Below are 26,652 nucleotides of genomic sequence, written 5' to 3'. Positions count from 1 at the left end.
ACGTTATTATGGGATTGCTGTGGGGACTTTACAAGAGGGGCTGTGGGGACATTACAAGAGTGTGAAGAAGGCACCGAATGGATATGGAAAGGGGAAACGTGAAATGGGGGCATAGTATTAAGAGAAAATAGCATGGTGGGTGATAGTGTGCTAATATAGAGATTGTAAGAGAAAACGGGACAGCCATAGAATCATAGAATGTTAGAGTTGAAAGGGACCTCCAGGGTCATCGTGTTCAACCCCCTTGTCAAAGCAGGATTCCCTAAACCATGTCAGACAGATGTTTGTCCAGCCTCTATTTTAAGACTTACATTGAATGAGAACTCACCACCTCACGTGGCAGCCTGTTCCATTCATTGATCACCCTCACCGTCAAAATTTTTTTTCTAATATCTAATCTGTATCTTCTCCATTTGTTTCATTAAATTGCTTCTCGTGTTTCCATGTGTAAAGGAGTATTATGATGATCCCACTGCACTGTGACAGCCCTTCAGATATTTGTAGACAGTTATTAAGTCTCCTCTTAGCCTTCTTTTTTGCAAGCTAAACATTCGCAGATGCTTTAACTGTTCCTCAAAGGACATACTTTCCAGTCCGCTGTCCATGGTATACCATGGTATGGGTCGTTTGCCATGGTGTAGGTCGTGGTTCATAAGGATAAACAGTGTGGCTGTTATAGCTGGTAATGGCTGACAGTGTGGCGGGTGAAGCTCATAAGTGCAGACAGTGTGGTGGTCATATTATGGACACAGTATGGACAGATATTTTCATGCAGAGGACATTTTAATAACACTTTTATTTTTAAGGGCACCATGTTGTGATTTGCATCAAAAGAGCGGAGCAGTGGGAAATCTGCAAAGAAGAGCTGTGGATGTGAAAAGTCATCATGGCATCTGGACAAGATGAAGATGAAAAGAAGGTAACAAAAGGGAAGGTGTCACCTTTAAGGTACCTGGATGAAAATGTCTACTTATTGATACTGACTACATCTCTTCAGTACTGTGGTTTCTATATGGTCCACAGTCTGATAATGACTGATAACTCCCAGCATCTCCTTACTCCTTACTATTGTTTAAGACATACTGTGAGTTGGAGTTTCATGAGATACAAATGTATATAGTCCTGGCTTGACATTACAAATTATTACTGTACTAAACTTGGTTATATAGTCATGTACTGATGGTGGTTCTGCTGACATATGCATGTACTGATGATGGTCTTGGTGTTGTATGTATTTACTGACTGTGGTTCTCGTGATGCATTAATGTACTGATGGAGGTTCTGGTGACCCAATAATGTACTGATAGTGGTTCTAGTGATGTATTCATGTACTGATGATGGTTCTGGTGATGCATTTATCTACTAATGGTAGTGGTTCTGGAAGTTTCAACCACCGTACCCCAGACCAGATGTACCTCTTAACACCTTCAGTCCGTGTAAGTGTCATCCCCAATGAGTATTCACTACTTATTTTCCATTTCAATAACACAGCATTCATCTGATGAAGGTCCATTGGGACCAAAACGTCATATCTACTAGCTGTTGATCTATGGATTGATTCACTGTAAATAAAGTCACCATTTTTTTGCAACATATCCTTTTGAGTGTTGAATTTTACTACTATTACTGTCAACTAAACGTGTGCTGTCTTGCTCAATGGAATTGTATTGAGCTGCGCCTCACAAGCCTAGTCGGAATGTGGTCGGAAGTAGAGTGACTGTAGACTTGTAGCCTAAGGCTGGAACAACCCCTTTAACCCATTCCTGACTTGCGCCGTACACATACGGCACCGCAGGAGCTGCGCTCCCACAAACCGCTGTATAGGTATGGCACCGCGATCACATGGGCTCATGTTGAGCGCCGCCTCGATTAGGTGTGGGTGTCAGCTCTATGTGAGACTTGACACCCTGCAGCAATGCACACGATTGGTGTTAGCACTGATCATAGATGTTTAACCCCTCTGATGCCGCTGTCAATAGTGACAGTGACATCGAGGCGCATCGCAGAGGGAGTGAGCACTCTGTCTGCTTCCATTGGCACAACACAATGAGATTATGTTGTGTCAATGGTCTCCATGGTGTCCCCCGACTGCGGGGTCCTTCAGGGTCCTGCAGGGAAGGTGGCCTGTGAGCGCCAGCTAAGAGCAGGAGCTGACACGCCTCCTCCCCTGCCTGTCAGACGCTCCTCTGATGTCCTGCAGTGCGATCTGTTACTATACAGTGATTTCCCATCCTGGGACAATGTAAAAAAGTTTTTAAAAAGTTATTAAAAAATGTAAACATATTTTTTAAAAATCCCCAAATAAAGAACAAAAAAGGAGAAAATATTAGTCCAATAAAAGAAATTTATTTATGTAAAGAAAAGTACTCATATTTGGTATCACAACATCTGTAATGACCTGACCTATAAGACTGTCCCACTAGATAACCCCTTCAGTGAACACCGTAAAAAATAAAAATAAAAAAAGACAATAAAACGATAAAAAAGCGAATGTACATAAAAATGGTACTGCTGAAAACATCATATTTTCCTGCAAAAGACAAGCTCCCATAAGCTCCATCAGTGGAAAAATAAAAAAGTTATAGTTCTTAAAATAAAGCGATGCAAAAATAATTATTTTTTCTATAAAATAGTTTATACTGTGTAAAAGCACCAAATATATTAAAAAAATTATATAAATGGGCGATCGCTGTAATCATACTGACCCAAATTGCTGGTTTTTGTTCATTCAACCCCCCAAAAATCAGTAGAACGCGATCAAAACATGTCACGTGCCCAAAAATCGTACCAATAAAAACGTCAACTCTTCCCGCAAAACAGAAGCTGTCACATGACTCTGTTGGATGAAATATGGAAAAATTATAGCTCTCAAAATGTGGTGATGCAAAGACTAGTTTTCGCAATAAACAAATAGAAAAACCTGATATAAATTTGGTATCGCTGTAAGCACACTGACCCGAAGAATAAAGACATCTAATCACTTATACCGCATGAGGAACGTCGTAAAAAATAAATAAAATCAATTTCTCACCTGCTGTTGACTTGTTCATTCTGCCTCCCAAAGATCACAGTAAGGCTCTGCGCACATTTATCCTGTGCTCTGCGCTGAGTGCTTGCATCCTGGTTTCCTTGTAAATCTCTGAAATACGTAATTCAGACGGAACCTCTGATGGAAGATTCCCTATAGTGAGGTAAATGGAGGCACTGTGGACGCCATAGGACCTGTGATCTGGTTGTGTCTGTCTTTTTAGGTGAGCAAAAAAGTGCGGTCGACCATAATTTTGTGCACTTCTGAAAAGAAGGACAGAGGCCAGACGGAGTCACTCTGAGGCCTCATTATAGTGAATAGATCTCTTGGGGGTTTTATCTGAATCACATCACTCGGAGATTTAGGCACAAACTTCAAAGTAAGTTCTCAATGTAGAGCACCAGATAATTGTGATCCTAAAAGTTATGTAAAATGTTCCCAATAAAAGCTTCAACTCAATCCACAAAAAAAGAAAGCCCTCACTCAGGTCTGTCATCTGTCGATGGAAATATAGGGAGTTTCCATGTTACTGGTAGTACAAAGGCTCCGGAAAAGCAAAATGGCTCCTCTCCCCTCAAAAGAAATTCAGCAAATTCTGAGCTCCCAAATCCAAATGTCCCCCTCCCTACTGAGCCCCAGTGTGCCTAAACTACATTTAGCACCCACATGTTTGTCAGTTCTGTAGTGAGGAAAACCCGCATAATTTACAGGTGCATGTCTCCAGAATCATAAGCTGGGCATAATGTACTGGTAACTACAATGTACTGGTCACTACAATTCCAGTTTGCAATTTTCACTCAGCAACATCCACTACTGCTTGTTTCTGGAAAACACTCATGGTGTCAAAATCATCACTACATCTGAAGATAAATTTCCAAAGCGGTATAATTTCCAAAATGGCATCACGTGAGGGGAAATTCTGCGTTTCTAGCACTTAGGGGCTCTGTATATGGAGTTTTCTAGGAAAATCTGTGCTCCAGGAGGCAAATAATGCTTCGTCCCTCCTGAGTCTCACCATGTGGCTAAGCAGTACTGTACAGCCATATATAGAGTATTTCTACATTCAACAGAAATTATGGGACAAATCTTTGTGCCATTTTACACAGTATGAAAATGTAAAATTTGAGTATAACACACAATGTTGGTGGTAAAAATGTAAATTATTTTTTCTTCACTGCCCAAATGGTATAGAATTCTGTGACAGACCTGTGGTGTCAATATGATAATGCACCCCTAGATGAATTCATTAAGAGGTGTAGTTTGTAAAATGGGGGTCCTGCTGTTCTGGCACTTCAGGGGCTCTGCCAATGTGACATAGCATATGACCTAATAGGGGCTGGACAGACATCTGTCTAAGATGGTTTAGTGAATCCTGCATTGAGCAGGGGGTTGGACATGATGACCTTTGAGGTCCTTTCCAACTCTAAGATTCTATGATTCTATGGCACTCTCAAACCAGTGAAGCAAAATCTGCACTGCAATATGGCGCTCCTTCCCTTCTGAGCTTTGCACTGTGCCTCAATAGTAGTTTTCAACACATATGGGGTATTGGTGAACTGAGAAGAAATTGCACAACACATCTTGGGGTCCAATCTCTCCTGTTACCCTTGTAAAAATACTAAATTTTGACTTAAAAAAATATTTTTGTGGGAAAAATTCAAATTTTTTTATTTTTATGGCTCAAAGTTATAGAGCTTTGTGAATCACCTGGGTGTTCGGAGGTGCTCAAATCACTTCTAGATAAGTTCCCTGAGGGGTCTAGTTTCCAAAATGGTGTCACTTGTGGGGGGTTTCCACTGTTAAGCACATCTGGGACTCTCCAAACGCAACATGGTGTCTGCTAATTATGCCTGGAAATTTTACATTCAAAAGTCAAATGGCGCTCCTTCCCTTCCGAGCTCTGCCATGTGCCCAGTGGTTTTCCCCCACATATGGGATATCGGCATGCTCAGGAGAAATTGCACAAGAAATTGTGTGGTACATTTTCTCCTGTTAAGTAAGGTAAAAAAAAATTTAGGTCTAAAGGAACTTTTTGTGAAAAAAAAGTTAAATGTTTTCCTTCCACATTCCATTAATTCCTTTGAAGCACCTGAAGGGGTAATAAACTTCTTGAATGTGGTTTTGAGCACCTTGATGGGTGTAGTTTTTAGAATGGTGTCACATTTTTTGTATTATCTGTCTTATTAACCTCTCTAAGTGACTTCAAATGTGATGCGGCCCCTAAAAATAATTGTTTTGTAAATTTTGTTGTAAAAATGAGAAATCGATGGTCAGCTTTTAACCCTTATAACTTCCAAACAAAAAAAAAATTGTTTCAAAATTTGTGCTGATGTAAAGTAGACATGTAGGAAATGTTATTTATTAACTATTTTGTGCGACAACGGCACTGTAGTTGTTCAACTGGAAAATTACGGTAATCATCGGAAATACAAATTGACTAATAATTGAACAGACTGCGTAGATCACAATCTAGGACAAGATACAGAACCCCCATTTTTATTTGGCTATGGCTACTGCCCTCTTATCTATATGTCACTGCTTAAAAACAGAAACTATATAAAAATGAATTTGAGTAATGGGAAAATATAATAATAAATTTTATTTCTATAGCGCCGACATATTCCGCAGCAATATATATTAATACATATGAAAAAATAAAATGTGTTATCCCAAGAACCATTTTCATACCAAAGGACCTAAAAGTTTGGCAATAACTGTTTAATGGTAGTATTTCTAGCATAAAAATAGTTTGCTAATAATTTTTTGCTGACGTTCCTTTTTTATCGTTTGTGGAATCTTCCCCTTTCATTTATAATTAGCTCTGGAGGCGGATTCTCAGGGAGATCTATGTCCGGCCCATAGATCTAAACAGCTAATTTACATATTAAGAAAAACATGGATTTCTCTGAAATAAGACATCGGATCACAGATATCAAGGCATCATTTTACTCAGCTTCCTATGACCTGCATGCCCATATAGATGGATGAGGAGGGTTCATCCTACACACAGATTCTCTTTAACCCCTTACCTACAATTGACGTAATATTCCGTCCATGTGACCATGGACCTAATTACCATGGACGGAATATTACGTCATCGCGATCAGCGGCGCCCACGTGGTGAGCGCCGCTGATCGCGGCCGAGTGTCAGCTAATTATCATAGCTGACACCCGGCACAATGTGTCAGCCCGACACGTAAACTCCTTGCACACCGCGATCAAACACGATCGCGGTGTACCGGGGGTTAAAGGGAAGCATCGGCAGGGAGGGGGCTCACTCCTTGCTTCCCTGAGACCCCCACGGCAGCGCAATGTGCAGCGCTGCTGCGGAGGACTCCTTTCCTGCAGGTCCCCGGATCCAATATGGCGACGGGGGCCTGCAGGAAGCTGGCTTCCTCAGTGCCTGCAAAGCGCAGGCATGAGGAAGCCTGTGCAGTGCCTGTGACAGATAGCTGATCTGTCACAGTGATCTGTGATGTGACAGATCAGCGATCTGTCACAGGACAGTGATGTCCCCCCTGGGACATTGTAATAAAGTAAAAAAAAAAATATTCCCCAATAAATTCATTTTTTGGAAATAAAAAAAAACAAAAACAATAAAAGTACACATATTTGGTATTGCCGCGTCCGTAACGACCCGCCCTATAAAACTGTCCCAATAGTTAACCCCTTGAGCGAACCCCTTAAAAAATAAAAATAAAAAACGAAGCAAAAAATAATGATTTATTATCATACCGCCGAACAAAAAGTGCAATATCGCGCGATCAAAAAGACGCATATAAATATCCATGGTACCACTGAAAACGTCATCTTGTCCCGCAAAAAACGAGCCACCATACAGCATCATCAGGGAAAAAATAAAAAAGTTATAGCTCGCAGAATAAAGTGATGCAAAATAATTATTTTTTATATAAAATTGTTTTCATTGCATAAAAGCGCCAAAACATAAAAAAAGACCTAAATGAGGTATCGCTGTAACCATACTGACCCGAAGAATAAAACCGCCTTATAAATTTTACCGCACCCGGAACGGCGTAAACGCACCACCCAAAAGAAATTCATGAAACGCTGGTTTTTGTAAATTCTGCATCCCAAAAAACGAAATAAAAAGCGATCAAAAAATGTCACATGCCCGATTATGATACCAATAAAAGCGTCAACTCGTCCCGCAAAAAAACAGACCTCACATGACTCGGTGGGTCAAAATATGGAAAAATTATAGCTCTCAATATGTGGTGATGCAAAAACTATTTTTACAATAAAAAGCATCTTTTAGCGTGCGACAGCTGTCAAACATAAAAACCGCCATAAATAGTAAATCAAACCCCCCGTTATCACCCCCTTAGTTAGGGAAAAATAATAAAATAAAAAAAATGTATTTATTTCCATTTTCCCATTAGGGTTAGGGCTAGGGTTAGGGTTAGGGCTAGGGTGTCACGTTTCCGCCTGACTTAGGGCCTGCTGTTCCGGTCGCGGCCACTAGGAGGCGCCGGACCGCCACTTTATTGTCAGACTCAGGGACGGCTGTTCCTGCCTCGGCCACTGGAAGGGGCCGTGGTTCTGTCACGTCAGGCTCAGAGCCTACTGTCCCGGCTTTAGCCTCTAGGAGGCGCCGGTCTGTCACGTCGCCGTTAAATTCTGGGTCTGCTGCTCCTGTCGCGGTCACTAGGAGGCGCCATGGCTCGCCCGGGAGTTATGGTGCTGACAGAGTAAGGGCACCTGCGCAGGCATCTGGTGGACGCAGGCTCCACCCCTCTGTCAGTCATCAAGAGGTTACTGCATCTCCATCTGGCCTGGTCCTGGGGGCGGTACTGATGACATCATCAGTCCAGGAACCTATGAGGGGTGACCTGATCCCTGAAATACCTTGGGACTGGTCTTGCAAGCCGCCGGATATATTCTTGGTTCCCCTGTGTGTTGCTGTGTGAATTACTTTCTGACTGACTGACTTTGGCCTGGACTTCTGACTCTCCTTCTGCCTAACGATTCTGTACCTCTGCGACTCTCCTGGTTTATGACTTTCGGCCTGAATCTGACTCTGCTTCTGCCTAACGATTCTGTACCTCTGCTACTCTCCTGGTTTATGACTTTCGGCTTGAATCTGACTCTGCTTCTGCCTAACGATTCTGTACCTCTGCTACTCTCCTGGTTTATGACTCTCGGCCTGAATCTGACTCTGCTTCTGTCTACCGTTTTTGTACCATTGCTGCCCGACTGGTTTAGACCCGCATATCTCCACGTTTGTGTCCTGTATTGGAACACCTTTCTGACGACCGTCCTGCTCTGGTCACTGCTCCTACTCAGACAGCGCCTCCTGGGCTCTGCTATAAATCCAGATCCCTGTATAGGGGTAAAGGGTATCAGTGTTTCTCGGGGTGTTGCCTGGCTGCAGCCCAGACCCGCAGGCGGACGTCACATTGGGTTAGGGCTAGGGTTAGGGTTAGGGCTAGGGTTAGGGTTAGGGCTAGGGTTAGGGTTAGGGTTAGAATTGGGGGTTTCCACTATTTGCGCACATCAGGTGCTCTCCAAACGCAACATGGCATCTGATCTCAATTCCAGCCAATTCTGCGTTGAAAAAGTCAAATGGTGCTCCTACCCTTCCAAGCTCTGCCATGCACCCAAACAGTGTTTTACCCCCTCATATGGGGTATCAGCCTACTCAGGACAATTTGCAAAACAACTTTTGGGGTCCTATTTCTCCTGTTACCCTTAGGAAAATAAAACTTTTGGGGCAAAAATATCATTTTTGTGGAAAAAAATTTTTTTGTTATTTTCACGCCTGGGCGTTATAAACTTCTGTGAAGCACTTGGGGGTTCAAAGTTCTCACCACACATCTAGATAAGTTCCTTGGGGGGTCTAGTTTCCAAAATGGGGTCATTTGTGGGGGGTTTCCACTGTTTTGCTACATCAGGGGCTTTCCAAACGCGACATGGTGTCCGATCTCAATTCCAGCCAAAAAAGTCAAATGGCGCTGCTTGCCTTCCGAGCTCTGCCATGTGCCCAAATAGTCATTTATACCCACATATGGGGTATCAGCGTACTCAGGACAAATTGCACAATAACTTTTAGGGTCCTGTTACCCTTGGGAAAATAAAAATTGGGGGTGAAAAGATCATTTTGTGGAAAAAATATGATTTTTTAATTGTACAGCTGTACATTATAAACTTCTGTGAAGCCCTTGTGGGTTCAAAGTTCTCACCACATATCTAGATAAGTTCCTTAGGGGGTCTAATTTCAAAAATGGGGTCACTTGTGGGGGGTTTCCACTGTTTAGGTACATCAGGGGCTCTCCAAACGCGACATGGCGTCCAATCAGAATTCCAGCCAATTTTGCATTGAAAAAGTCAAACGGCGCTCCTTCCCTTCTGAGCTCTGCCATGCGCCGAAACAGTGGTTCCCCCCCACATATCAGGTATCAGCGTGCTCAGGACAAATTGCACAATAATTTTTGCAGTCCAATTTCTCCTGTTACACTTGGTAAAATAAAAAAAATTGAACCTGAAGTAATTTTTTTTGTGAAAAAAAGTTAAATGTTAATTTTTTTTAAATATTCAAAAAATTCCTGTGACGCACCTGAAGGGTTAATAAACTCCTTGAATGTGATTTTAAGCACCTTAAGGGGTGCAGTTTTTAGAATGGTGTCACTTTTGGGTATTTTCTATCATATAGACCCCTCAAAGTGGCTTCAAATGTGATGTGGTCCATAAAAATAAAATGGTGTTGCAAAAATGAGAGATCGCTGGTCAACTTTTAACCCTTATATCTTACTAACAAATAAAAATTTTGGTTCCAAAATTGTGCTGATGTAAAGTAAACATGTGGCAAATGTTACTTATTAACTTTTTTGTGTGCCATATCTCTGTGATTTAAGGGCATAAAAATTCAAAGATGGAAAATTGCGGAATTTTCAAAATTTTCGCCAAATTTCCGTTTTTCTCATATATAAACGCAAGTTATATGAATGAAATTTTACCACGAACATGAAGTACAATATGTCACGAGAAAACAGTGTCAGAATCACCGGGATCCACGGAAGCGTTTCAGAGTTATGACCTCATAAAGGGACAGTGGTCAGAATTGTAAAAATTGGCCCGGTAGTTAACGTGCAAACCAACCTTGGTATTGAAGGGGTTAAGAGCCTGTAAATGGAAAATGTTGCTCATACATATTATCTGCGCGATGAATGTGATATGTAATGGTGTGACAACCACTTTTAAGCCACAGTTAATTACCTGGCACATGAAGTTTGGGATGATGCGGTGGAAAGTGCAGCCCTTGTATCCAAAGCCGACTTCGCCTGTGCAGAGTTTAAGGAAATTTTCTAGAAACAGGAAACAAAATGAATGCAATGAATGGCCCATTCAAAGGCTTAGAATAAATTAGGTCTCCAGGGAAAAACAAGCCAACATATTAATATCTGTCTATATATTTCGAGCAGCATAGTCGCTCATTGGTTGGCACAATTTCCTTGCAGAGTCCAGTCTTATATATGTCTAAGACCATGATGTCTGTATGTTCGGCCCATTTTTTGTGCATTTCCTCTGAGTATCTTAATTTATCACATATCCTCTAAATATATAGGTAGGATATCTAGCCGTCTAAGAAAATGGCTCGTGACAGCTAATAGAACTACGATATTTTTTGAGGACAGTGAATGTGATTGATGAGGAGCACTGAACAACGCGGCAGAATATGTTGTCCATGGCCGCCACACCAGAGCACTGAAAGCCTCCTCCTACCTGCCAGAATCCTTAGTCCCACTTCTGATTAGTATGACTAGAGTGATGTCATACGTGGCTAGTGCCACAATGGTGACATCGAGCCGGGTCTATGAATCAGAAGATGCGTCCAATGGCCATTGACTACTGACGTGGCCACTGGACCAGGGTCAGGAAAATCTTTTTGATCATCTCTATTTCACTCTAAGGCCAATGGCTTCTGGTCCTCCAGAATATTCGTAAAATATCAACATGGTCTTTGGACTGGTTTTAAAATTGTACGGCCATTTATGACTATGATAGAGACAGGATAATCCAGCTCAACGGACTCGAAATCTTATTTATTCAAGTAGGTATCATACATCATGGTTAAGGATGCTGTGGCACCTGAAACGCGTAGACATCATCTTTTATCCTAACATGTTGTCCTCTTTATGATACCTACTTGAATAAAGAAAATTGCATGTCCATTAGGCTGGATTATCCTTGCTCTATCATAGTTACCTCGTGCCAAGGCAAAGCCTCTCTCCATACTCAAGTCTCCATAGGAATAATCTCACAGTGAGCTGGAACATTCTTTTTCTATCAACTATGACTATACCACCGGATAGGTGATCAATGTATAATTGGGGGGGATCCCAATAATCTCAAAGTCCTGTGTGAAAGAAATGGTTGCGTGGATGCGTGACCACCACTCCATTGACTTCTATGAGTCTATTGGAGCAGAAGTGCAAGTATTTGACCACTGTTCCCATAGTGGTGATGATGAATATAGGCTACCGCTTCCTCTAAATGGGAGTATCTGAACCCCCATTCATTTTTTGACTTGTGGGGGGGCTCCACTAGGATCATACTTTTGATCACCTATGTATAGGACATAAATGTACAGTTTATATCATCTGTTTATATCACGCACTGGAATCAGATCATGTAATGATGTGCTAAAACACACTAATGGCCCCGTTACACACAACGATGTCCCAGCGATCCCTCCAACGATCCGACATGGATGGGAAATAAGAAATGCTTTCATATCTCATTGATCTAAAACCGAAATGTGCTATTTACCTGCAGTCTTGGGCACTACATCAAAGCGGAGCTAAGGAGAAATAGGAACACGGATTAGTCCACCACATTACATACAGTATGTACAGACTTATGACTGAGCTACAGAAGCCATTTCTTCCCACGCTAGTTTCTACAGATACAACAATCAGCGCTCAGACTCCAGCTGGACACAGATACTATTCTTACCACTTTTATATAATTTGTAGATGCCTATCCAAAGGCATACTGGGTCATGGCAGTGATATGTTAGAGGGGTATTCCAGTTTCAGTAAAACTTACAGTAAAGCTCAAAAGTTTTGGCACACCTTTTTATGCAATGATTTTCCTTGTTTTTGTTGGAAAGTGCACAATATAGATTCAGACCATAGGCAACAAAACTACACATGGAAACAAGGTTGAATAGAAACACGTCAAACAAACCAGAATATCTCTCAAACCTTAGACCCTCTCAAAGTGCCCATCTTTTAGTCTCTTGGCAGCTTTACACCCCTTGGTATTCTATCAAACAGCTTCAACTGGTAGTCATCTGGAAAGGCTTCCAATGAACAAGTATGACATGTGAAGAGTTAATCTGTGGAATCACCAGCCTACAGGATATGTTTTCAACCACAGGTGTTTTTTACGAGGCACAATTAGTACACAGCTCCATACAGTGCTAAGTCCTGTTATACAACTGGTCTAAGCCAGAATAAGGCAAACACTACTAAACTAAGGAAAGAGTAATAACAGTCCATCAAAGACATAAGTCCAGTCAGTCAATACAGATAATTGCTAGAACCTTGAAGGTGTCCTCAAGTATAGTCATGAAACTGGAGCAAGTTCAGAGAAGAGCTACCAAGATGGTGAGCGGACTGCAAACTATGACCTACGAGGAACGGTTAAAGGCTCTTGGAATGTATAACTTGTAAAAAAGAAGGCTAAGAGGAGACTTAATAGCTGTCTACAGATATCTGAATGGATGTCACATTGTGGAAGGATCATCATTATTCTCATTTGCACACGGAAACACGAGAAGCAATAGAATGAAACTGAAAGGGAGAAAATACAGATTAGATATTAGAAAAAATACATTTTGACAGTGAGAGTGATCAATGAGTGGAACAGGCTGCCATGAGAGGTGGTGGGTTCGCCTTCAATGGAGTTTTCAAACAGAGGCTGCATAGACATCTGTCTGAAATGTTTAGTGAATCCGGCATTGAGCAGGGGGTTGGACACTATGACCCTGGATGTCCCTTCCAACGCTAACATTCTATGATTCTATGAACCTATCAAACACTATGGTAAGGACTGCCTCAGTAAAGGAAGACTAAGAATTACTTCTGCTGCAGAGGATAAGTTAATTAGAGTTACAGTACCAGCCTGAGAACACTCAAATTGACAGCACATCAGAAACAGACATCAAGAAAGATCTCAATATCAGCTTTCCAGAAAAGACTATGAGGAGCAGGCCTTTATGGTCAAATTGCCACTAGACATTAGTTCAGTAGAAATCTGTACTGTGGTCAAAATGTCAGATTTTTAGTAACCAACTGCCATGTTTTTATAAGAAGCAGAAAGGTGATTTCAACATGTGTGGTGCCGACACTGAAGCATGGAGGGTGAGGTGTGATAGCGTGGAGGTGCTTTTCTGTTAACACTGTTGGTAATTTATTCTAAATTCAATGCAAACTTACCCAACATGACTATCACAGCATTCTGTAATCTCATCCCATCATCAGTGTGACCATCATCATCAAAACACAAGTCCAGGCTATATTAGGGCTGTGTGATCAAGAAGGAGCGGGATGAAGTATGGCGTCAAATGACATGGCTTCCACAATCACCCAGCAATTACCAAATTTTCGATGGCTTGAGATGAGCAGGAGGTCGACAAGTGCTCAGCACCTCTGGGAACTTCTTCAACACTGTTGGAAGCCATTCCAGATGATGACCTGATATGGCTGCTTGAGAGAAAGCAATGTGGATGTAACAGGGGGTGCTTTGAGGAATCTAAGGTTTATCACATATTCTGATTTGTTAAACACGTGTTTCTTTACTCCTTGTTTCCATATGTGTCCCTCCAGGGATTTGTTGCCTCCTGAATCTACAATGGCTGAGTGAGGCTGCTGAGTGGGACTCCAGTAGGGGCACCTACCTTCACCTGCTAACACCATGACTTCAGGTATACCTTTTCCCCTTTCCTAAAGGTTTTTTTTGCATTATAGCATAGGTTACCACTTATTAAATGAGAATAGGCTAGTTTTATTCATTGATCTGGTTGTTTTATTATATGGCATTGTGTATTAGCAAACCAGTCATATTGCACTGTCTTTCTATTGAGCCCCAGTAGGTTTATGCTCCTATTTTGTAGTCCCAGTCGTTCCTGTTATGTAGTCTCATATTATGTATCAGCTCTCACAATTATTGTAATGATCTATTATTAAATACATTGTAAGTACTTTTCTAATAAATTTTGTACTATTGATTAACATCCTTTTATGGTGACCTTATTTCTATGTAGTTAATTTACTCTTTAGATTAAGTGTTCACATTTTGCTTTATACCAATAGATAACCATGAACGAGCATTCTTAAAAATTCTTGTTTCATTATTACATTGCAGTGTAAGCAAAACGCTCATTCATTGGATGAAATGCAAAAGATCATCATTCTCGGCAGTGCATCGTCCTGTATAAATAGAACTCACACTGCCGAGAACTTTGGATTGCCCATATAAACCGGCTACTACATGACCGCTGATCGGTTAAGGTGTATTGACCAGCGGTTGGATCATGCCGCTAGTTGGCCCATGTAAACGGACCCTTGAGGCCCCGTTACACGCATCAATGTCCCAGCGATCCTACCAACGATCCGACATGGATGGGATCGCTGGGACATAGCTGATCGCTGGTGAGCTGTCACATAGACAGACCCACCAGCGATCAGGACCAGCGAGCAAGCTGGTATCCAATGTAAACAGCGGGTATCTAAGAGCTGCGCGGCTCTTAGATACCCGCTGTTTACCCTGGAAACAGCGGGTATGATTACGTTGGATACCAGCTCCCAGCGTCGCTGATTATTGCTCTCCTGCTGCCACACGCAGCGATGCGCGCTGGCCAGCGGGAGACCAACGATCAAAAAATGGCCCAGGACGATCCTGCACGATCAGCGATACCCGGCAGGGGGGCCAGTCGCTGATACGTGCCACACACAGCGATCTCGCTGTGGCGTCACAAACTCAGCGATCTCGCTGTGTGTGATGGGGCCTTTATCCTGACTCTTCCACAACATATAATGTCCAGGGAAAGAAGGATCAGGTTTGTTGAAATTCCACATCTGTTCTTTTTTATCTTTTGATTCTCATTGGAGATAATCCATCTCCAGAAGTGTTTGCACTGGCTTAGTTGCTTATATGCTAGCCTGCCAAACTAAGGGTACCGTTACACTAAGCGACGCACCAGCGATCTCGACAACGATACGACCTGGTAAGGATCGTTGGTGCGTCGTTAACTTACATGATCGCTAGTAAGCTGCCAAACAGGCAGATCTCTTCAACGACGCAGCAACGATACGGCGATCCGTATAACGACCTCGGCGGTCGTTGGGACCTTGTCACACAGCAGCTATTCTGACAACTCACGCCTGCGTCCATGAGTTCTGCGTCGCCAACGAGGTCGCTCATCAGCGTCAAACACAGCGATGCATGCTGGCCAGCGGGACGCCAACGATCAAAAAATGGCCCAGGACATTCGAGCACGATCAGCGATATCCAGCAGGGGGGGTGACTTTTCAGCGATCTCGCTAATGGTCTCGTTATGTGAGACGGGGCCTTAAGTCTGAATATACTGTATTTAGGTGCGGAGGGGAGTAGCAAACCGCTGCTGAAGACATACGAGCATCCTTACTTTGACTGAATATCTGACGTAATGATCACACACGGTGCAAGTTCTCACAATCATGAGCTACATACGAGTCTTCCAATATCCTTTTATTTCTTGCTTTTATTTTACTGGTAGAATAAAAGGAAGGAACCTGCAACAAAGGAAGGATCTTGTCGGGCAGGAGAATGCATAACCTGTTAACCATGCATAAAAAGGACATTGTTTGTAAAAGCTGGTTTTGCTTCCTTATTGAAAGGGCTAAAGAGAACGGTACTGCACCACGAGTATCAGAATCTAATGTAATGTCACACATGCACACTTGTAAGATGCCCCAGTCATGGGTGAGCTTCTGTTCCCTGCTGGTTTTGGCATCCTACAGACAATACATGTTCCAGTCCCGGTGTGCTGCTGCGTGAAAGGTGCATCTCATTTGCTTCAGGGCAGCAGGCCTCTTCTGAAACCAATCCAGGAGACAACGAGGTCCAGAAAAACAACCAAACTTTTACTTGGAGAATGGCAGCATTTACAGGCAGGTATAGAGGATAAGGCCTAATGGGTTGTCATCTTTCCCACAGGTTCCGGATGCAATTTCAGTCCTAGTTCTCGGTATAGGTAAAACATCCCTTTTTACTATCTTCTCTAGCTCTAGGGGATCTTCTCCTTTTCTAGCAGTATAACTGGATTCCATCTCACTCCGCCTCTTATTATTTGATTCCAATTTCTCCTGCAGCTTCACAGGAGTGTGCCTTCGGGCCCCGATGTCTATCTCGAAGTTCCTAGGCCGTCAAAAAAGGGACTCGTGCAGAGGGGTTCTCTGGCAATCCACTGCCTTGAGGTTTTAGGCTCACACTGTCCCTAGCAGCCCCTGACCTGAGCCTGATTCCTGTTACTGCTCCCAACTGACTGTCACTTCCTGTACTTGACACTAAGGCTAAGTGCACACGTAGCACAAAATTTCTGCTGGAAAACCTGACTCCCTTCCCAGAAACCGCGCGTTTTTTTCTGCGGTTTTTATGCGCATAGAAATAGTCAGAAACGCGGAAAAATCCACGAAATTAAAGAGCATGTTGCGTTTTTTACCGCAATGCGGTTTTTTTGCGGTAAATAACGCATCAGTATGCACAAAAAGTGCAAAATGCATAGAAATGACTGGGAAGCTTATTTTTAGCGGTTTTATAACGGTTTTATTGGCAAAACCGTTAAAAATACCGCTAAAAAAGCACTGTGTGTGAACACAGCCTAAGGCTATGTGCCCACGTTGCGTGTTAAAACGCACACAGAAAACCGGACTCCTTTCAGAAATTGCGCGTTTTTTTCAGCACGATTTCACCGCGATTTTACCGTGATTCTGTTCGTGATTTTGCCGCAATTTTCTCAAGCACTTTCCAAGCGATTTGAAGCATCGCTTGGAAAGTGATTGACAGGTTGGTCACACTCGTCAAACATAGTGTTTGACAAGTGTGAGCAGCTTTTTACTATTGAGGCTGCCTATGCGGCATCAATAGTAAAAGATAGAATGTAAAAAATTATAAAAAAATAAAAAATCGGGGTATATTTACCTTCCGACGTCCCGCGCTGCCATCCCGGGCCTCAGCGTTCCCAGCGATGCCTCGCGAGACCTGTGATGACGTTGGTCTCGCGTTACTATAGCGATCTCGCGAGACCGCTAGTCACGCGAGACTACGTCATCACAGGACCTTGCCGCAAGGCATTACTGGGAACGCTTAGGCCGGGAATGCAGCGCGGGACGTCGGAAGGTAAATATACCCCGATTTTTTATTTTTCATTCTTTTTTTTACAGGGGTATGGTACCCAGGGCCTGGAGGACAGTCTCCTCTCCTCCACACCGTGGGTACCAACCGCACATGAGACGCTTCACTTCCCGCATGGTGGGCATAGCCACATGCGGGAAGTAAGCGATTCTCATGCATTCCTATGGGTGCGGAATTGCGACAATTCTTTGCGATTCTGCACAAAAGAATGATCATGCTGCGATTTTTTCCGCGATGCGATTCCGCCGCGGAAAAAAGCGCAGCATTAGCACAGCATGTGCGGAATGCCATAGGAATGCATGGGGTGCGTCATGTACAAGATTTTTAAATGTTTTCGCAGCGTTTTTGCGCCGAAAATAGCGGCAAAAACGCTTAAAAATCGCATCGTGGGCACACGGCCTCACTCTCAGTTCCCCCTCCCAAACTGGACTGGCCCTTACAGTTAACCCTACCTAAACAAAACTGCAGCCCCAGTGAGTGTCGCCCTTTTATAGCATACATGAACATCAAAAACATTTAACCCTTTAGAGTGTCAGGGAGCAGATCATCAGCTCCACCACTCACACACTCAAAACACTAAACTTCCTATAACTGACCCAAGCATAGAAAAGGCATCGTACTCACACAGCTAATGCCTTGGGCCAAGTTATACAGGGATTCGAGTGGTAGTATAGGTCTGTGCCCGTTACTGATCCAGCCATGGTGCCATCCATGTGGTCCATCAAAAGTCACTCTCATCTCATCAGTCTATAAAACTTTTGAAAAATCTGTGTTCAGATATTTCTTGGCCCAGTCTTGATGTTTCCACTTCTATGTCTTGTTCAGTGGTGATCGGGTGTCAGACTCCTCACCTTGGCTAAGTCTCTGAGCACTGAACATCTTGTATTTCTGTCTCTTGTTCAGTGGGGGTCAATGGGAGTTCAGTGGGGGTCGCGTATCAGTCGCCTTACCTCAGCCATGTCTCTGAGCACTGAAAACCTCATACTTCTGTGTCTTGCTCAGTGGTAGTCGGGTGTCAGCCTCCTCACCTCGGCCATGTCTCTGACCACTGAACACCTTGTACTTCTGTGTCTTGCTCGGTGGTGGTAGGGTGTCAGCCTCCTCACCTCGGCCATGTCTCTGAGCACTGAACACCTTCTACTTCTGTGTCTTGCTCAGCGGTGGTAGGGTGTCAGCCTCCTCACCTCGGCCATGTCTCAGACCACTGAACACCTCATACTTCTGTGTCTTGCTCAGTGGTAGTCGGGTGTCAGCTTCCTCACCTCGGCCATGTCTCTGAGCACTGAACACCTTCTACTTCTGTGTCTTGCTCAGTGGTGGTCGGTGTCAGCCTCCTCACTTCGGCCATGTCTCTGAGCACTGAACACCTTGTACTTCTGTGTCTTGCTCAGCGGTGGTTGGGTGTCAGCCTCCTCATCTCAGCCATGTCTCTGAGCACTGAACACCTTGTACTTCTGTGTCTTGCTCAGTGGTGGTCAGTGTCAGCCTCCTCACCTCGGCCATGTCTCTGAGCACTGAACACCTCGTACATGTGTGTCTTGCTCAGTGCTGGTCGGGCGTCAGCCTCCTCACCTCGGCCGTGTCTCTGAGCACTGAACACCTTGTACTTCTGGGCCTACAGGGAGGCTGCAGTTCTGGAATATGACAGCACTGGAGGATAATGTGTGTCTTCTTTTCCTAACATGTTTTTTGCAACCCTGTTGACTATTTTCAACAAAACTTTTGACGGTTCTGTGATTGCCCCAATATCTTAACAATTACGATAATGATGAAGTAAGACTGGGGAATGGGGTACATCAAATAATAATTAATTGAGACCGGGGGATAGGGGACAGCAAATGATTATGAATTGAGACTAGAGGGTGGGGAACAGCAAATGATAATGAACTGAGGGTGGGGGGAGAGCAAATGATGAATTGAGGAGGAGGTCCTGTTACTGTGCCGGGCAGCACCAGGTCGCTTTCTTTTTAGCTGACATAGTGTAGAAGTTGGGGAAAAAGTGGGGAATGTGCTCTGGAAGCTGCGCTTTAGATAAGTGTAATCTTTTGGCCAAAAAGCTGATGGCTATGTATATGATATGGTGTTCAATAGGGACTGTTAATGTGTGATTGGTGAGGACGTGGTGCAGAAGTGTGGATTTTCCAAGAGTGGACGGTGGGACCATGGGAGGTTCGAGAGGTGGAGGCAGAGCTGGGGTGGAGCCTGAGCAGAGTCTCGAGGGGGCCCAAATTTTTTGCCAGTATTGGGCTATGAAATTTCTGTTGGCAGCCCTGTCCATATAATAGCTGCACGGGAGGTGTGAAAGATGGCATCAGAGAGATCACACAGAATCCCACTGCTTCTACCACTTGTGAAGGATGACACCAGAGAGATCACCCAGAATCCCACGCTGCCACCACTTGTGAAGAATCTGCACCTCCCCACCCCACCTGATGTCACGATTATGTCAGATGGATCTTATAGTGCGTTATTCCCACTTTCACCAACGTGACGTTCTACACCCCCTGCGGACACGTGAGGTCAGCTTGGTACAGTTTTACACAGATATCCAAGTCCACACCGGCCCAGGGAGGCATGTGGAGTGAGAGGATATGGCCCATGCAGTCACTGACGTGGCAACATACTCGCCCACAACCCTGACAGTCTGAGAGGCCCCTTTTACTAGCACCAGTGAAACAGAGCACTACCAGGCCAGTAGGACAGCCACCAGTTCCTCGTTAGATATAAACATGGTCCATTAACCAGAAACCAGCCCCGGTAGTATGGAAAGTTAAATGGATGTGTCGATTTGTGAATCGAAATAAAAAAGAGCAGCCCAAGGTTAAATTATATATTTAATCGTCTTAAGGGCTCACTAGACAATACACTATATACACAATAGCTATACATATACAATGGTCAGATATGCAAATACAATAGTGGTAGGACAAAAGATATAAGCAGATAAACAATGTCAATTACCAGGTGATATTCAATCAGAGAGAGAGACCACATGGCCTTACACTAGCCTTTATCCCCTTTGGGTCACATCCCTCCTGCCCTCTGGGCTGAAATTAAATCCCCCTCTTGCCTCTAGCAGCTAAAAACTCCAAAAGCTAAGATAAAGCCCCCGTTACACATAGCTGGCTTTGTGACGCAGCAGCGATATTGCTAGCGCTATCGCTACATGTGATACTTACCTCCGACCGGCTCGCCCGCTGGTTATCGCTGATTGCGCGAGAAGGTCCTGGCCCATTTCTCGTCGGGTGCTTCCTGCTAGGCTTCCTGTGGCGCCGACGAGCAACGCGTGGACACGGGCAGGAGGACGTCAGGATCACCGCATCTGACAGGTAAGTAGCGACCCCCGACTGCTGCTATGTCGCTGGTGAGATCTGCCTGTGTGGCAGCTCACTAGCGACCACTTAGCGATGCACCAGCGATCCATATCGTTATCGGGATCGCTGGTGCATCACTAAGTGTAACGGTACCCTAAATCATAATTCTTTAATAGACGGTCCTTCAGAGGCGATTTTGGCACCACTGGATCTGGCTGGGCACCTACTATGCATTTGGACTAAACATATCTTGGCTATCTGGTTCCTATTAGCTGTTCTATGTTCTCCATAGCCCTGAGTGTTGGAAAGGGTCGAGACGGATGTTCCCCATGTTCTGGGGATCTCGGAAATATGGACAATATACGGGTAGGACGTATAGTATCACCATAACTCCTTATGGAATTATGTTTCTGGAATGTTTTAGAAGGTGTCTCCAGCTTTTCAGCATGACTATATTGCAAGCAAGTCTTTGTCCTGAGCTGAACTGCTCAAGGTGTGAGATCTGTCACTCCCCGTCTTTGAGGCCTGATCCCCCTGCTGCTGCTAAGTGTTCTGTTACAGCTGCACACTGAAGAGATTTTTATAATCCCATGACACATTACAAATGATTGACATGAAATTATATCTCCAATTTTCTTCTCTGGAGGGCATATAGGGAGTCAAGCAGTGTGGGGAAGGGGAGTCAGACAGCTTTAAAAGGGGGCTTGCAAAGAAACAAGTCTCTAATAGATCTGGCAGTGAAAGATGGGTTTAACATGCTGCCTGACATAACAGGTTATGAGTAAGAACTGTATAGCAACACCACCAGACCCGACGCGCGTTTCGCTATTGAAAGCCCCAGGACGAAGCTTTCCTTAGCGAAATGCACGTTGGGTCTGTTGGGTCCCTGGCTTGCGGCTACTTTTGGGTAAATATTATTTGTGCATATTGTGTGAGGGGTTAGTTCTTTACTTTGTATTACTTCATATACTTTGATCTGCTTTAGCCATGATTTCTCTTGAAACCACAATACTTTGAGTTTACTTTATTCATATAATTTCTTTATTTGCATTGTACTTTGTTTATTTGTGTGTTTTGGTTTCCCTCATGGACTAAGCAGAGCTGATATATTATAGTATTTGTATGCACATTATTCTGATTGTATGTATTGACATGAGCACTTGCACTTTATAATATATAATACGGTACCCCTCAATTATGCAATATATATTTTGCCATACTTAGGCTAGTTTCACATTAGCGTTTTTTTGCGCAGCACATCGTGCGCATAAAAAACGCAAAGAAAAACGCAAAACAAACGCGTGTTTTTTTAGCATCATGCGTATGCTGATGCGTAAAAAAAAAACGCAGCGTTGCTTGCGTTTTACATGCGTTTGCGATTTTTATGCGCATGTGTTTTTAGGTGTGACATTTTTTCCATTGTCTAGACCACATTCCAGACTTGTTTACCTCAAAAACGCATGTGCAAAAAAACGCAAGCGTGCGCAAGACCATGTGCACGCATGCGTTCCCATAGACTTCAATGTGTTGTTTTTGCGCATTCCGTGCGCAAGCGTTTTTTTGCTGAGACAGGGCGGACCAAAAAATGCAACATGTTACGTCTGGCGCGCCTGGCGTGAAAGACAAAAAAACGCATGCGCACGAAAACGCAAGTGTGCGCAAGACCATGCGCACGTCATGTTAAACATAGGTGCGCAGTGCGCATGCGCATGGGTGCGCACGATGCGCTGCGCACAAAAAACGCTAATGTGAAACCAGCCTTAGCCATACCCACCGTCTTCTTCTGTACTGTGTTATCCCCATTAGTGTTTTATCTTTTTATGAACCTTTGTGGTTCTTATTTTATTGAATGTTAATAATAAACTTTATTCATTTAATGGTCACTTTTGTAAAGCTTCATTGTTGGTGTTGCTTGTGTATTTCTTTACTTTAAGGTGGCATACATATGATTGAGTTCACATTTTGGTGTATTTTAAGAACTGTACGGGTTTGAAATGCGTCAATATTTTCGGACCCCTTTCTTGAACTTGTTGATGTGTAATGTGGTGCGGGGCAGGAGCCATGGGCGAGGCACTCATCTGTCATGCCCCAGCACTTTACTTAAAAGTGGAAGTCCTGGCTGGGTGTGTGGACTTGTGTTGTGAGGGCGCTACGCCTGTGCAGGACGCATGTAAAGGGGGTTTTACACTAAGTGATATCGCTAGCAATATCGCTAAAACGTCACTGATTTTGTGACGTTATAGCGATATCGCTATGTGTGATACTTACCTCCGACCGGCTCCCCCGCTGTCCATCGCTGATCGCGCGAGAATGTCCGGCTCCATTTCTCGTCGGGCGCTTCCTGCTGGGCTTCCTGCTGTGTGAGACAAGCGACCCGTGGAGGCTGGCGGGAGGACGTCAGGATCGCTGTGTGAAAGGTGAGTATCGTGCGCTGCATCGCTGCTGCATCGCTGTGAGATCTTTCTGTGTGACAGCTCACTAGCGATCATTTAGCGATGCACCAGCGATCCTGACCGGGTCGTATCGCTGGTCGGATCGCTGGTGCATCGCTAAATGTAAAAGGGCTCTAACCGATGTTGCTGGTTTCCCAGGACCACATGATTCACAGTTCAGTGAGGGAGACCACCAGTTAAAAATAAGCTCTTTACTGAACGGGAACTTGGTAGGGAATACACTCGTGGTCAAAATTGTTGGTACCCTTCATTTAATGACAGAAAAACTCACAATGGTCACAGAAATAACTTGAATCTGACAAAAGTAATAATAAATCAAAAATCTATGAAAATGAACAAATGAAAGTCAGACATTGCTTTTCTATCATACTTCCACAGAATGTAAAAAAAAAAATAAAACTCATGAAACAGGCAGACAGAAATGATGGTACCCCTGAAAATAATGTGACAAAAGGGACATATTAAATCAAGGTGTGTCCACTAATTAGCATCATAGATGTTCACCATCCAGGGACGGTTTTAGGCAAAGTGAGGCCCTAGGCAAAGTTTAAAATGGGGCCCCAAATGCTAGCAAATTGCACATCACACAGAAGCATTTCTGTTGTAGATACATGCACTGAGTTCAGACCGCTAAATGAGTGTGATCAACAATATTGAAATCGTTCAACACTTGTTTCCCGGTCTCTTTCCACCATCTGAGAAAGAATGATGGGGACAGAATGATCACTAATGGATCACTAACAGATCACCATACAGTATCATGTTATCAGCAGCACAGCTACAGTTTACACCCCATAGTCTTCCATATACTATAATGTGCCCCATAGTCCTCCATATAGTATAATATACGTCTCAGTCCTCCATATAGTATAATATACTCCTCATAGCCCTCCATATATTAAAATACACTGCTCAGTCCTCTATATAGTATAATACACTCCTCATAGTCCTCCATATAGTATAATGCACCTCCATAGTCATCTATGTAGTACAATTCACTTCCCATAGTATAATGCACCCCATAGCTCTTAATATAATGTATTCCCCATAGTTCTCGATACAGTATAATGCAGCCCACATATAGTATAATGCAGCCACCCCATAGAGCATAATGCAGCCACCCCACAGAGTATAATGCAGCCCCACTATACAATATAATGTAACCCCCCATAGAATATAATGCAGCCCCCCTCTTATAGTATAATGCAGCCACGCCACAGAATATAATGTAACCCCCCCATAGAACATAATGCAGCCCCTCCATAGAATATATGGCAGCCCCTCATAGACTATAATGCAGCCCCTCCATAGAATACAATGTAGCCCTCCTCATATAGTATAATGCAGCCCCCATAGAATATAATGTAGCCCCCTCATAAAGTATAATGAAGCCCCCAATAAAATATAATGTAGCCCCCAATAGAATACATTGTAGCCTCCTCATAGAGTATGATGAAATCACCCCAAAAGAATACAATAAATATAATACAGCCCCCCATAGAATATAATGTAGCCCCAAATAGAATATAATACAGCCCACCTCCCCATAGAATATAATGTAGCCCCCCATATTATATAACACAGCCTCCCCCCATAGAATATAATGTAAAATGTACCCCCCATGGTATATAACACAGCCGCATAGTATATAGCCTAGCACCACATGGTATATAGCCCAGCCACACATGGTATACAGCCCAGCGCCACATGGTATACAGCCCAGCGCCACATGGTATACAGCCCAGCGCCACACGGTATACAGCCCAGCACCACATAGTATATAGCCCAGGCCACACGTGGTATATAGCCCAGGCCACATGGTATATAGCCCAGGCCACATGGTATATAGCCCAGGCCACATGGTATATAGCCCAGGCCACATGGTATATAGCCCAGGCCAAATGGTATATAGCCCAGCACCATGATATATAGCCCAGCCACACATGGTATATAGCCCAGGCCACATGGTTTACAGCCCAGCACCATGATATATAGCACAGAACCACATGGTATATAGCCCAGCCACACATGATATACAGCCCAGCCACACATGATATACAGCCCAGCCAGACATGATATACAGCCCAGCACCACATGGTATAAAGCCCGGCACCACATGGTATATAGCCCAACCACACATGGTATACAGCCCAGCCACACATGGTATATAGCCAGGCCACATGGTATACAGTCCAGCATAGTATACAGCCCAGCACCATGATATATAGATATAGCCCAGCCACACATGGTATACAACCCAGCACCATGGTATATACAGTATATATAGCCCAGCCACACATGGTATATAGCCCAGGCCACATGGTATTTAGCCCAGCACCATGGTACATAGTCCAGGCACACATGGTATATAGCCCAGGCACACATGGTATATAGCCAGGCCACATGGTTTACAGCCCAGCATGGTATACAGCCCAGCCACACATGGTATACAGCCCAGCACCATGGTATATAGCGCAGCCACACATGGTATACATCCCAGCACCATGGTATATATATATATATATATATATATATATATATAGCCCAGCCACACATGGTATACAGCCCAGCACCATGGTGTATATGTGTGTGTATATATATATATATATATATATAGCCCAGCCACACATGGTATATAGCCCAGCCACACATGGTATATAGCCCAGGCCATATGGTATACAGCCCAGCACCATGGTATATAGCCCAGGCACACATAACATATAACCCCCCCCACCGAGAATGGCCCCACAGTCCAGTACACACAATATATTTAAAAAAAAACAAAAGAAAAACCCTCTATCCTCACCTCTCCTCGTGCCCGCACTGCTCCTGGCTCCTGTCTCCTGCACTGCCTGGTACACAGTGAGTGCGCGATGACGTCATTGCGCACCCGCTGTGTTAAAGGCGGAGCTTGGAATGATAGAAGAGGGAGCGTCAGCTGTTGCTCTCTCCTCTATCATTGCTTTGAACTGTACAGGCGTCTATGACGCCGGTATAGTTCAATGCGGCAGCGGGGGGCAGTCGGCGCTGGGGGGCCCCATAGCGACGGCATAATGTGCTGCTAGCTGGGGGCCCCTGGGGGAGCGGGGGCCCTAGGCAGCTACCTGGTCTGCCTGCCCCTAACGCCAGCCCTGCCACCATCTTGGAATCAGTGAGTGGCCTGTATAGAGGGCTACAGATACTCACTGTGCTGTTTGGTGACATGGTGTGTATCACACTCAACATGGACCAGAGGAAGCGAAGGAAAGAGTTGTCTCAGGAGATTAGAAAGAAAATTATAGACAAACATGTTAAAGGTAAAAGTTATAAGACCATCTCCAAGCAGCTTGATGTTCCTGTGACTACAGTTGTACATATTATTTAGAAATTTAAGCTCCATGGGACTGTAGCCAACCTCCCTGGATGTGGCCGCAGGAGGGAAATTGATGACAAATCAAAG

The 26,652-nt window shown here is 43.9% G+C and overlaps 1 protein-coding gene across 1 annotated transcript in view; it reads right to left on the bottom strand.

Moving 5' to 3' along the window:
- Window positions 1-26,652, bottom strand: part of LOC141100293 (peptidyl-prolyl cis-trans isomerase-like) — a 56,375-nt gene that overhangs the window by 10,319 nt on the left and 19,404 nt on the right. Inside the window, exons 2-3 of the mRNA XM_073588644.1 lie at window positions 11,816-11,846; window positions 10,262-10,350 (exon numbers count right to left, since the gene is read on the bottom strand). Coding sequence (XP_073444745.1) covers window positions 10,262-10,350; window positions 11,816-11,846 — 120 coding nt within the window. The remainder of the gene's footprint in view (window positions 1-10,261; window positions 10,351-11,815; window positions 11,847-26,652) is intronic.

Source organism: Dendrobates tinctorius, unplaced genomic scaffold (genome assembly GCF_039654945.1).
Source record: "Dendrobates tinctorius isolate UK_male_01 unplaced genomic scaffold, ASM3965494v1 ptg000104l, whole genome shotgun sequence".
In the NCBI taxonomy this organism is placed as follows: domain Eukaryota; kingdom Metazoa; phylum Chordata; class Amphibia; order Anura; family Dendrobatidae; genus Dendrobates; species Dendrobates tinctorius.
The sequence above is the reverse complement of the archived record's forward strand: the minus strand, read 5'-3'. Positions and strand labels throughout refer to the sequence as shown.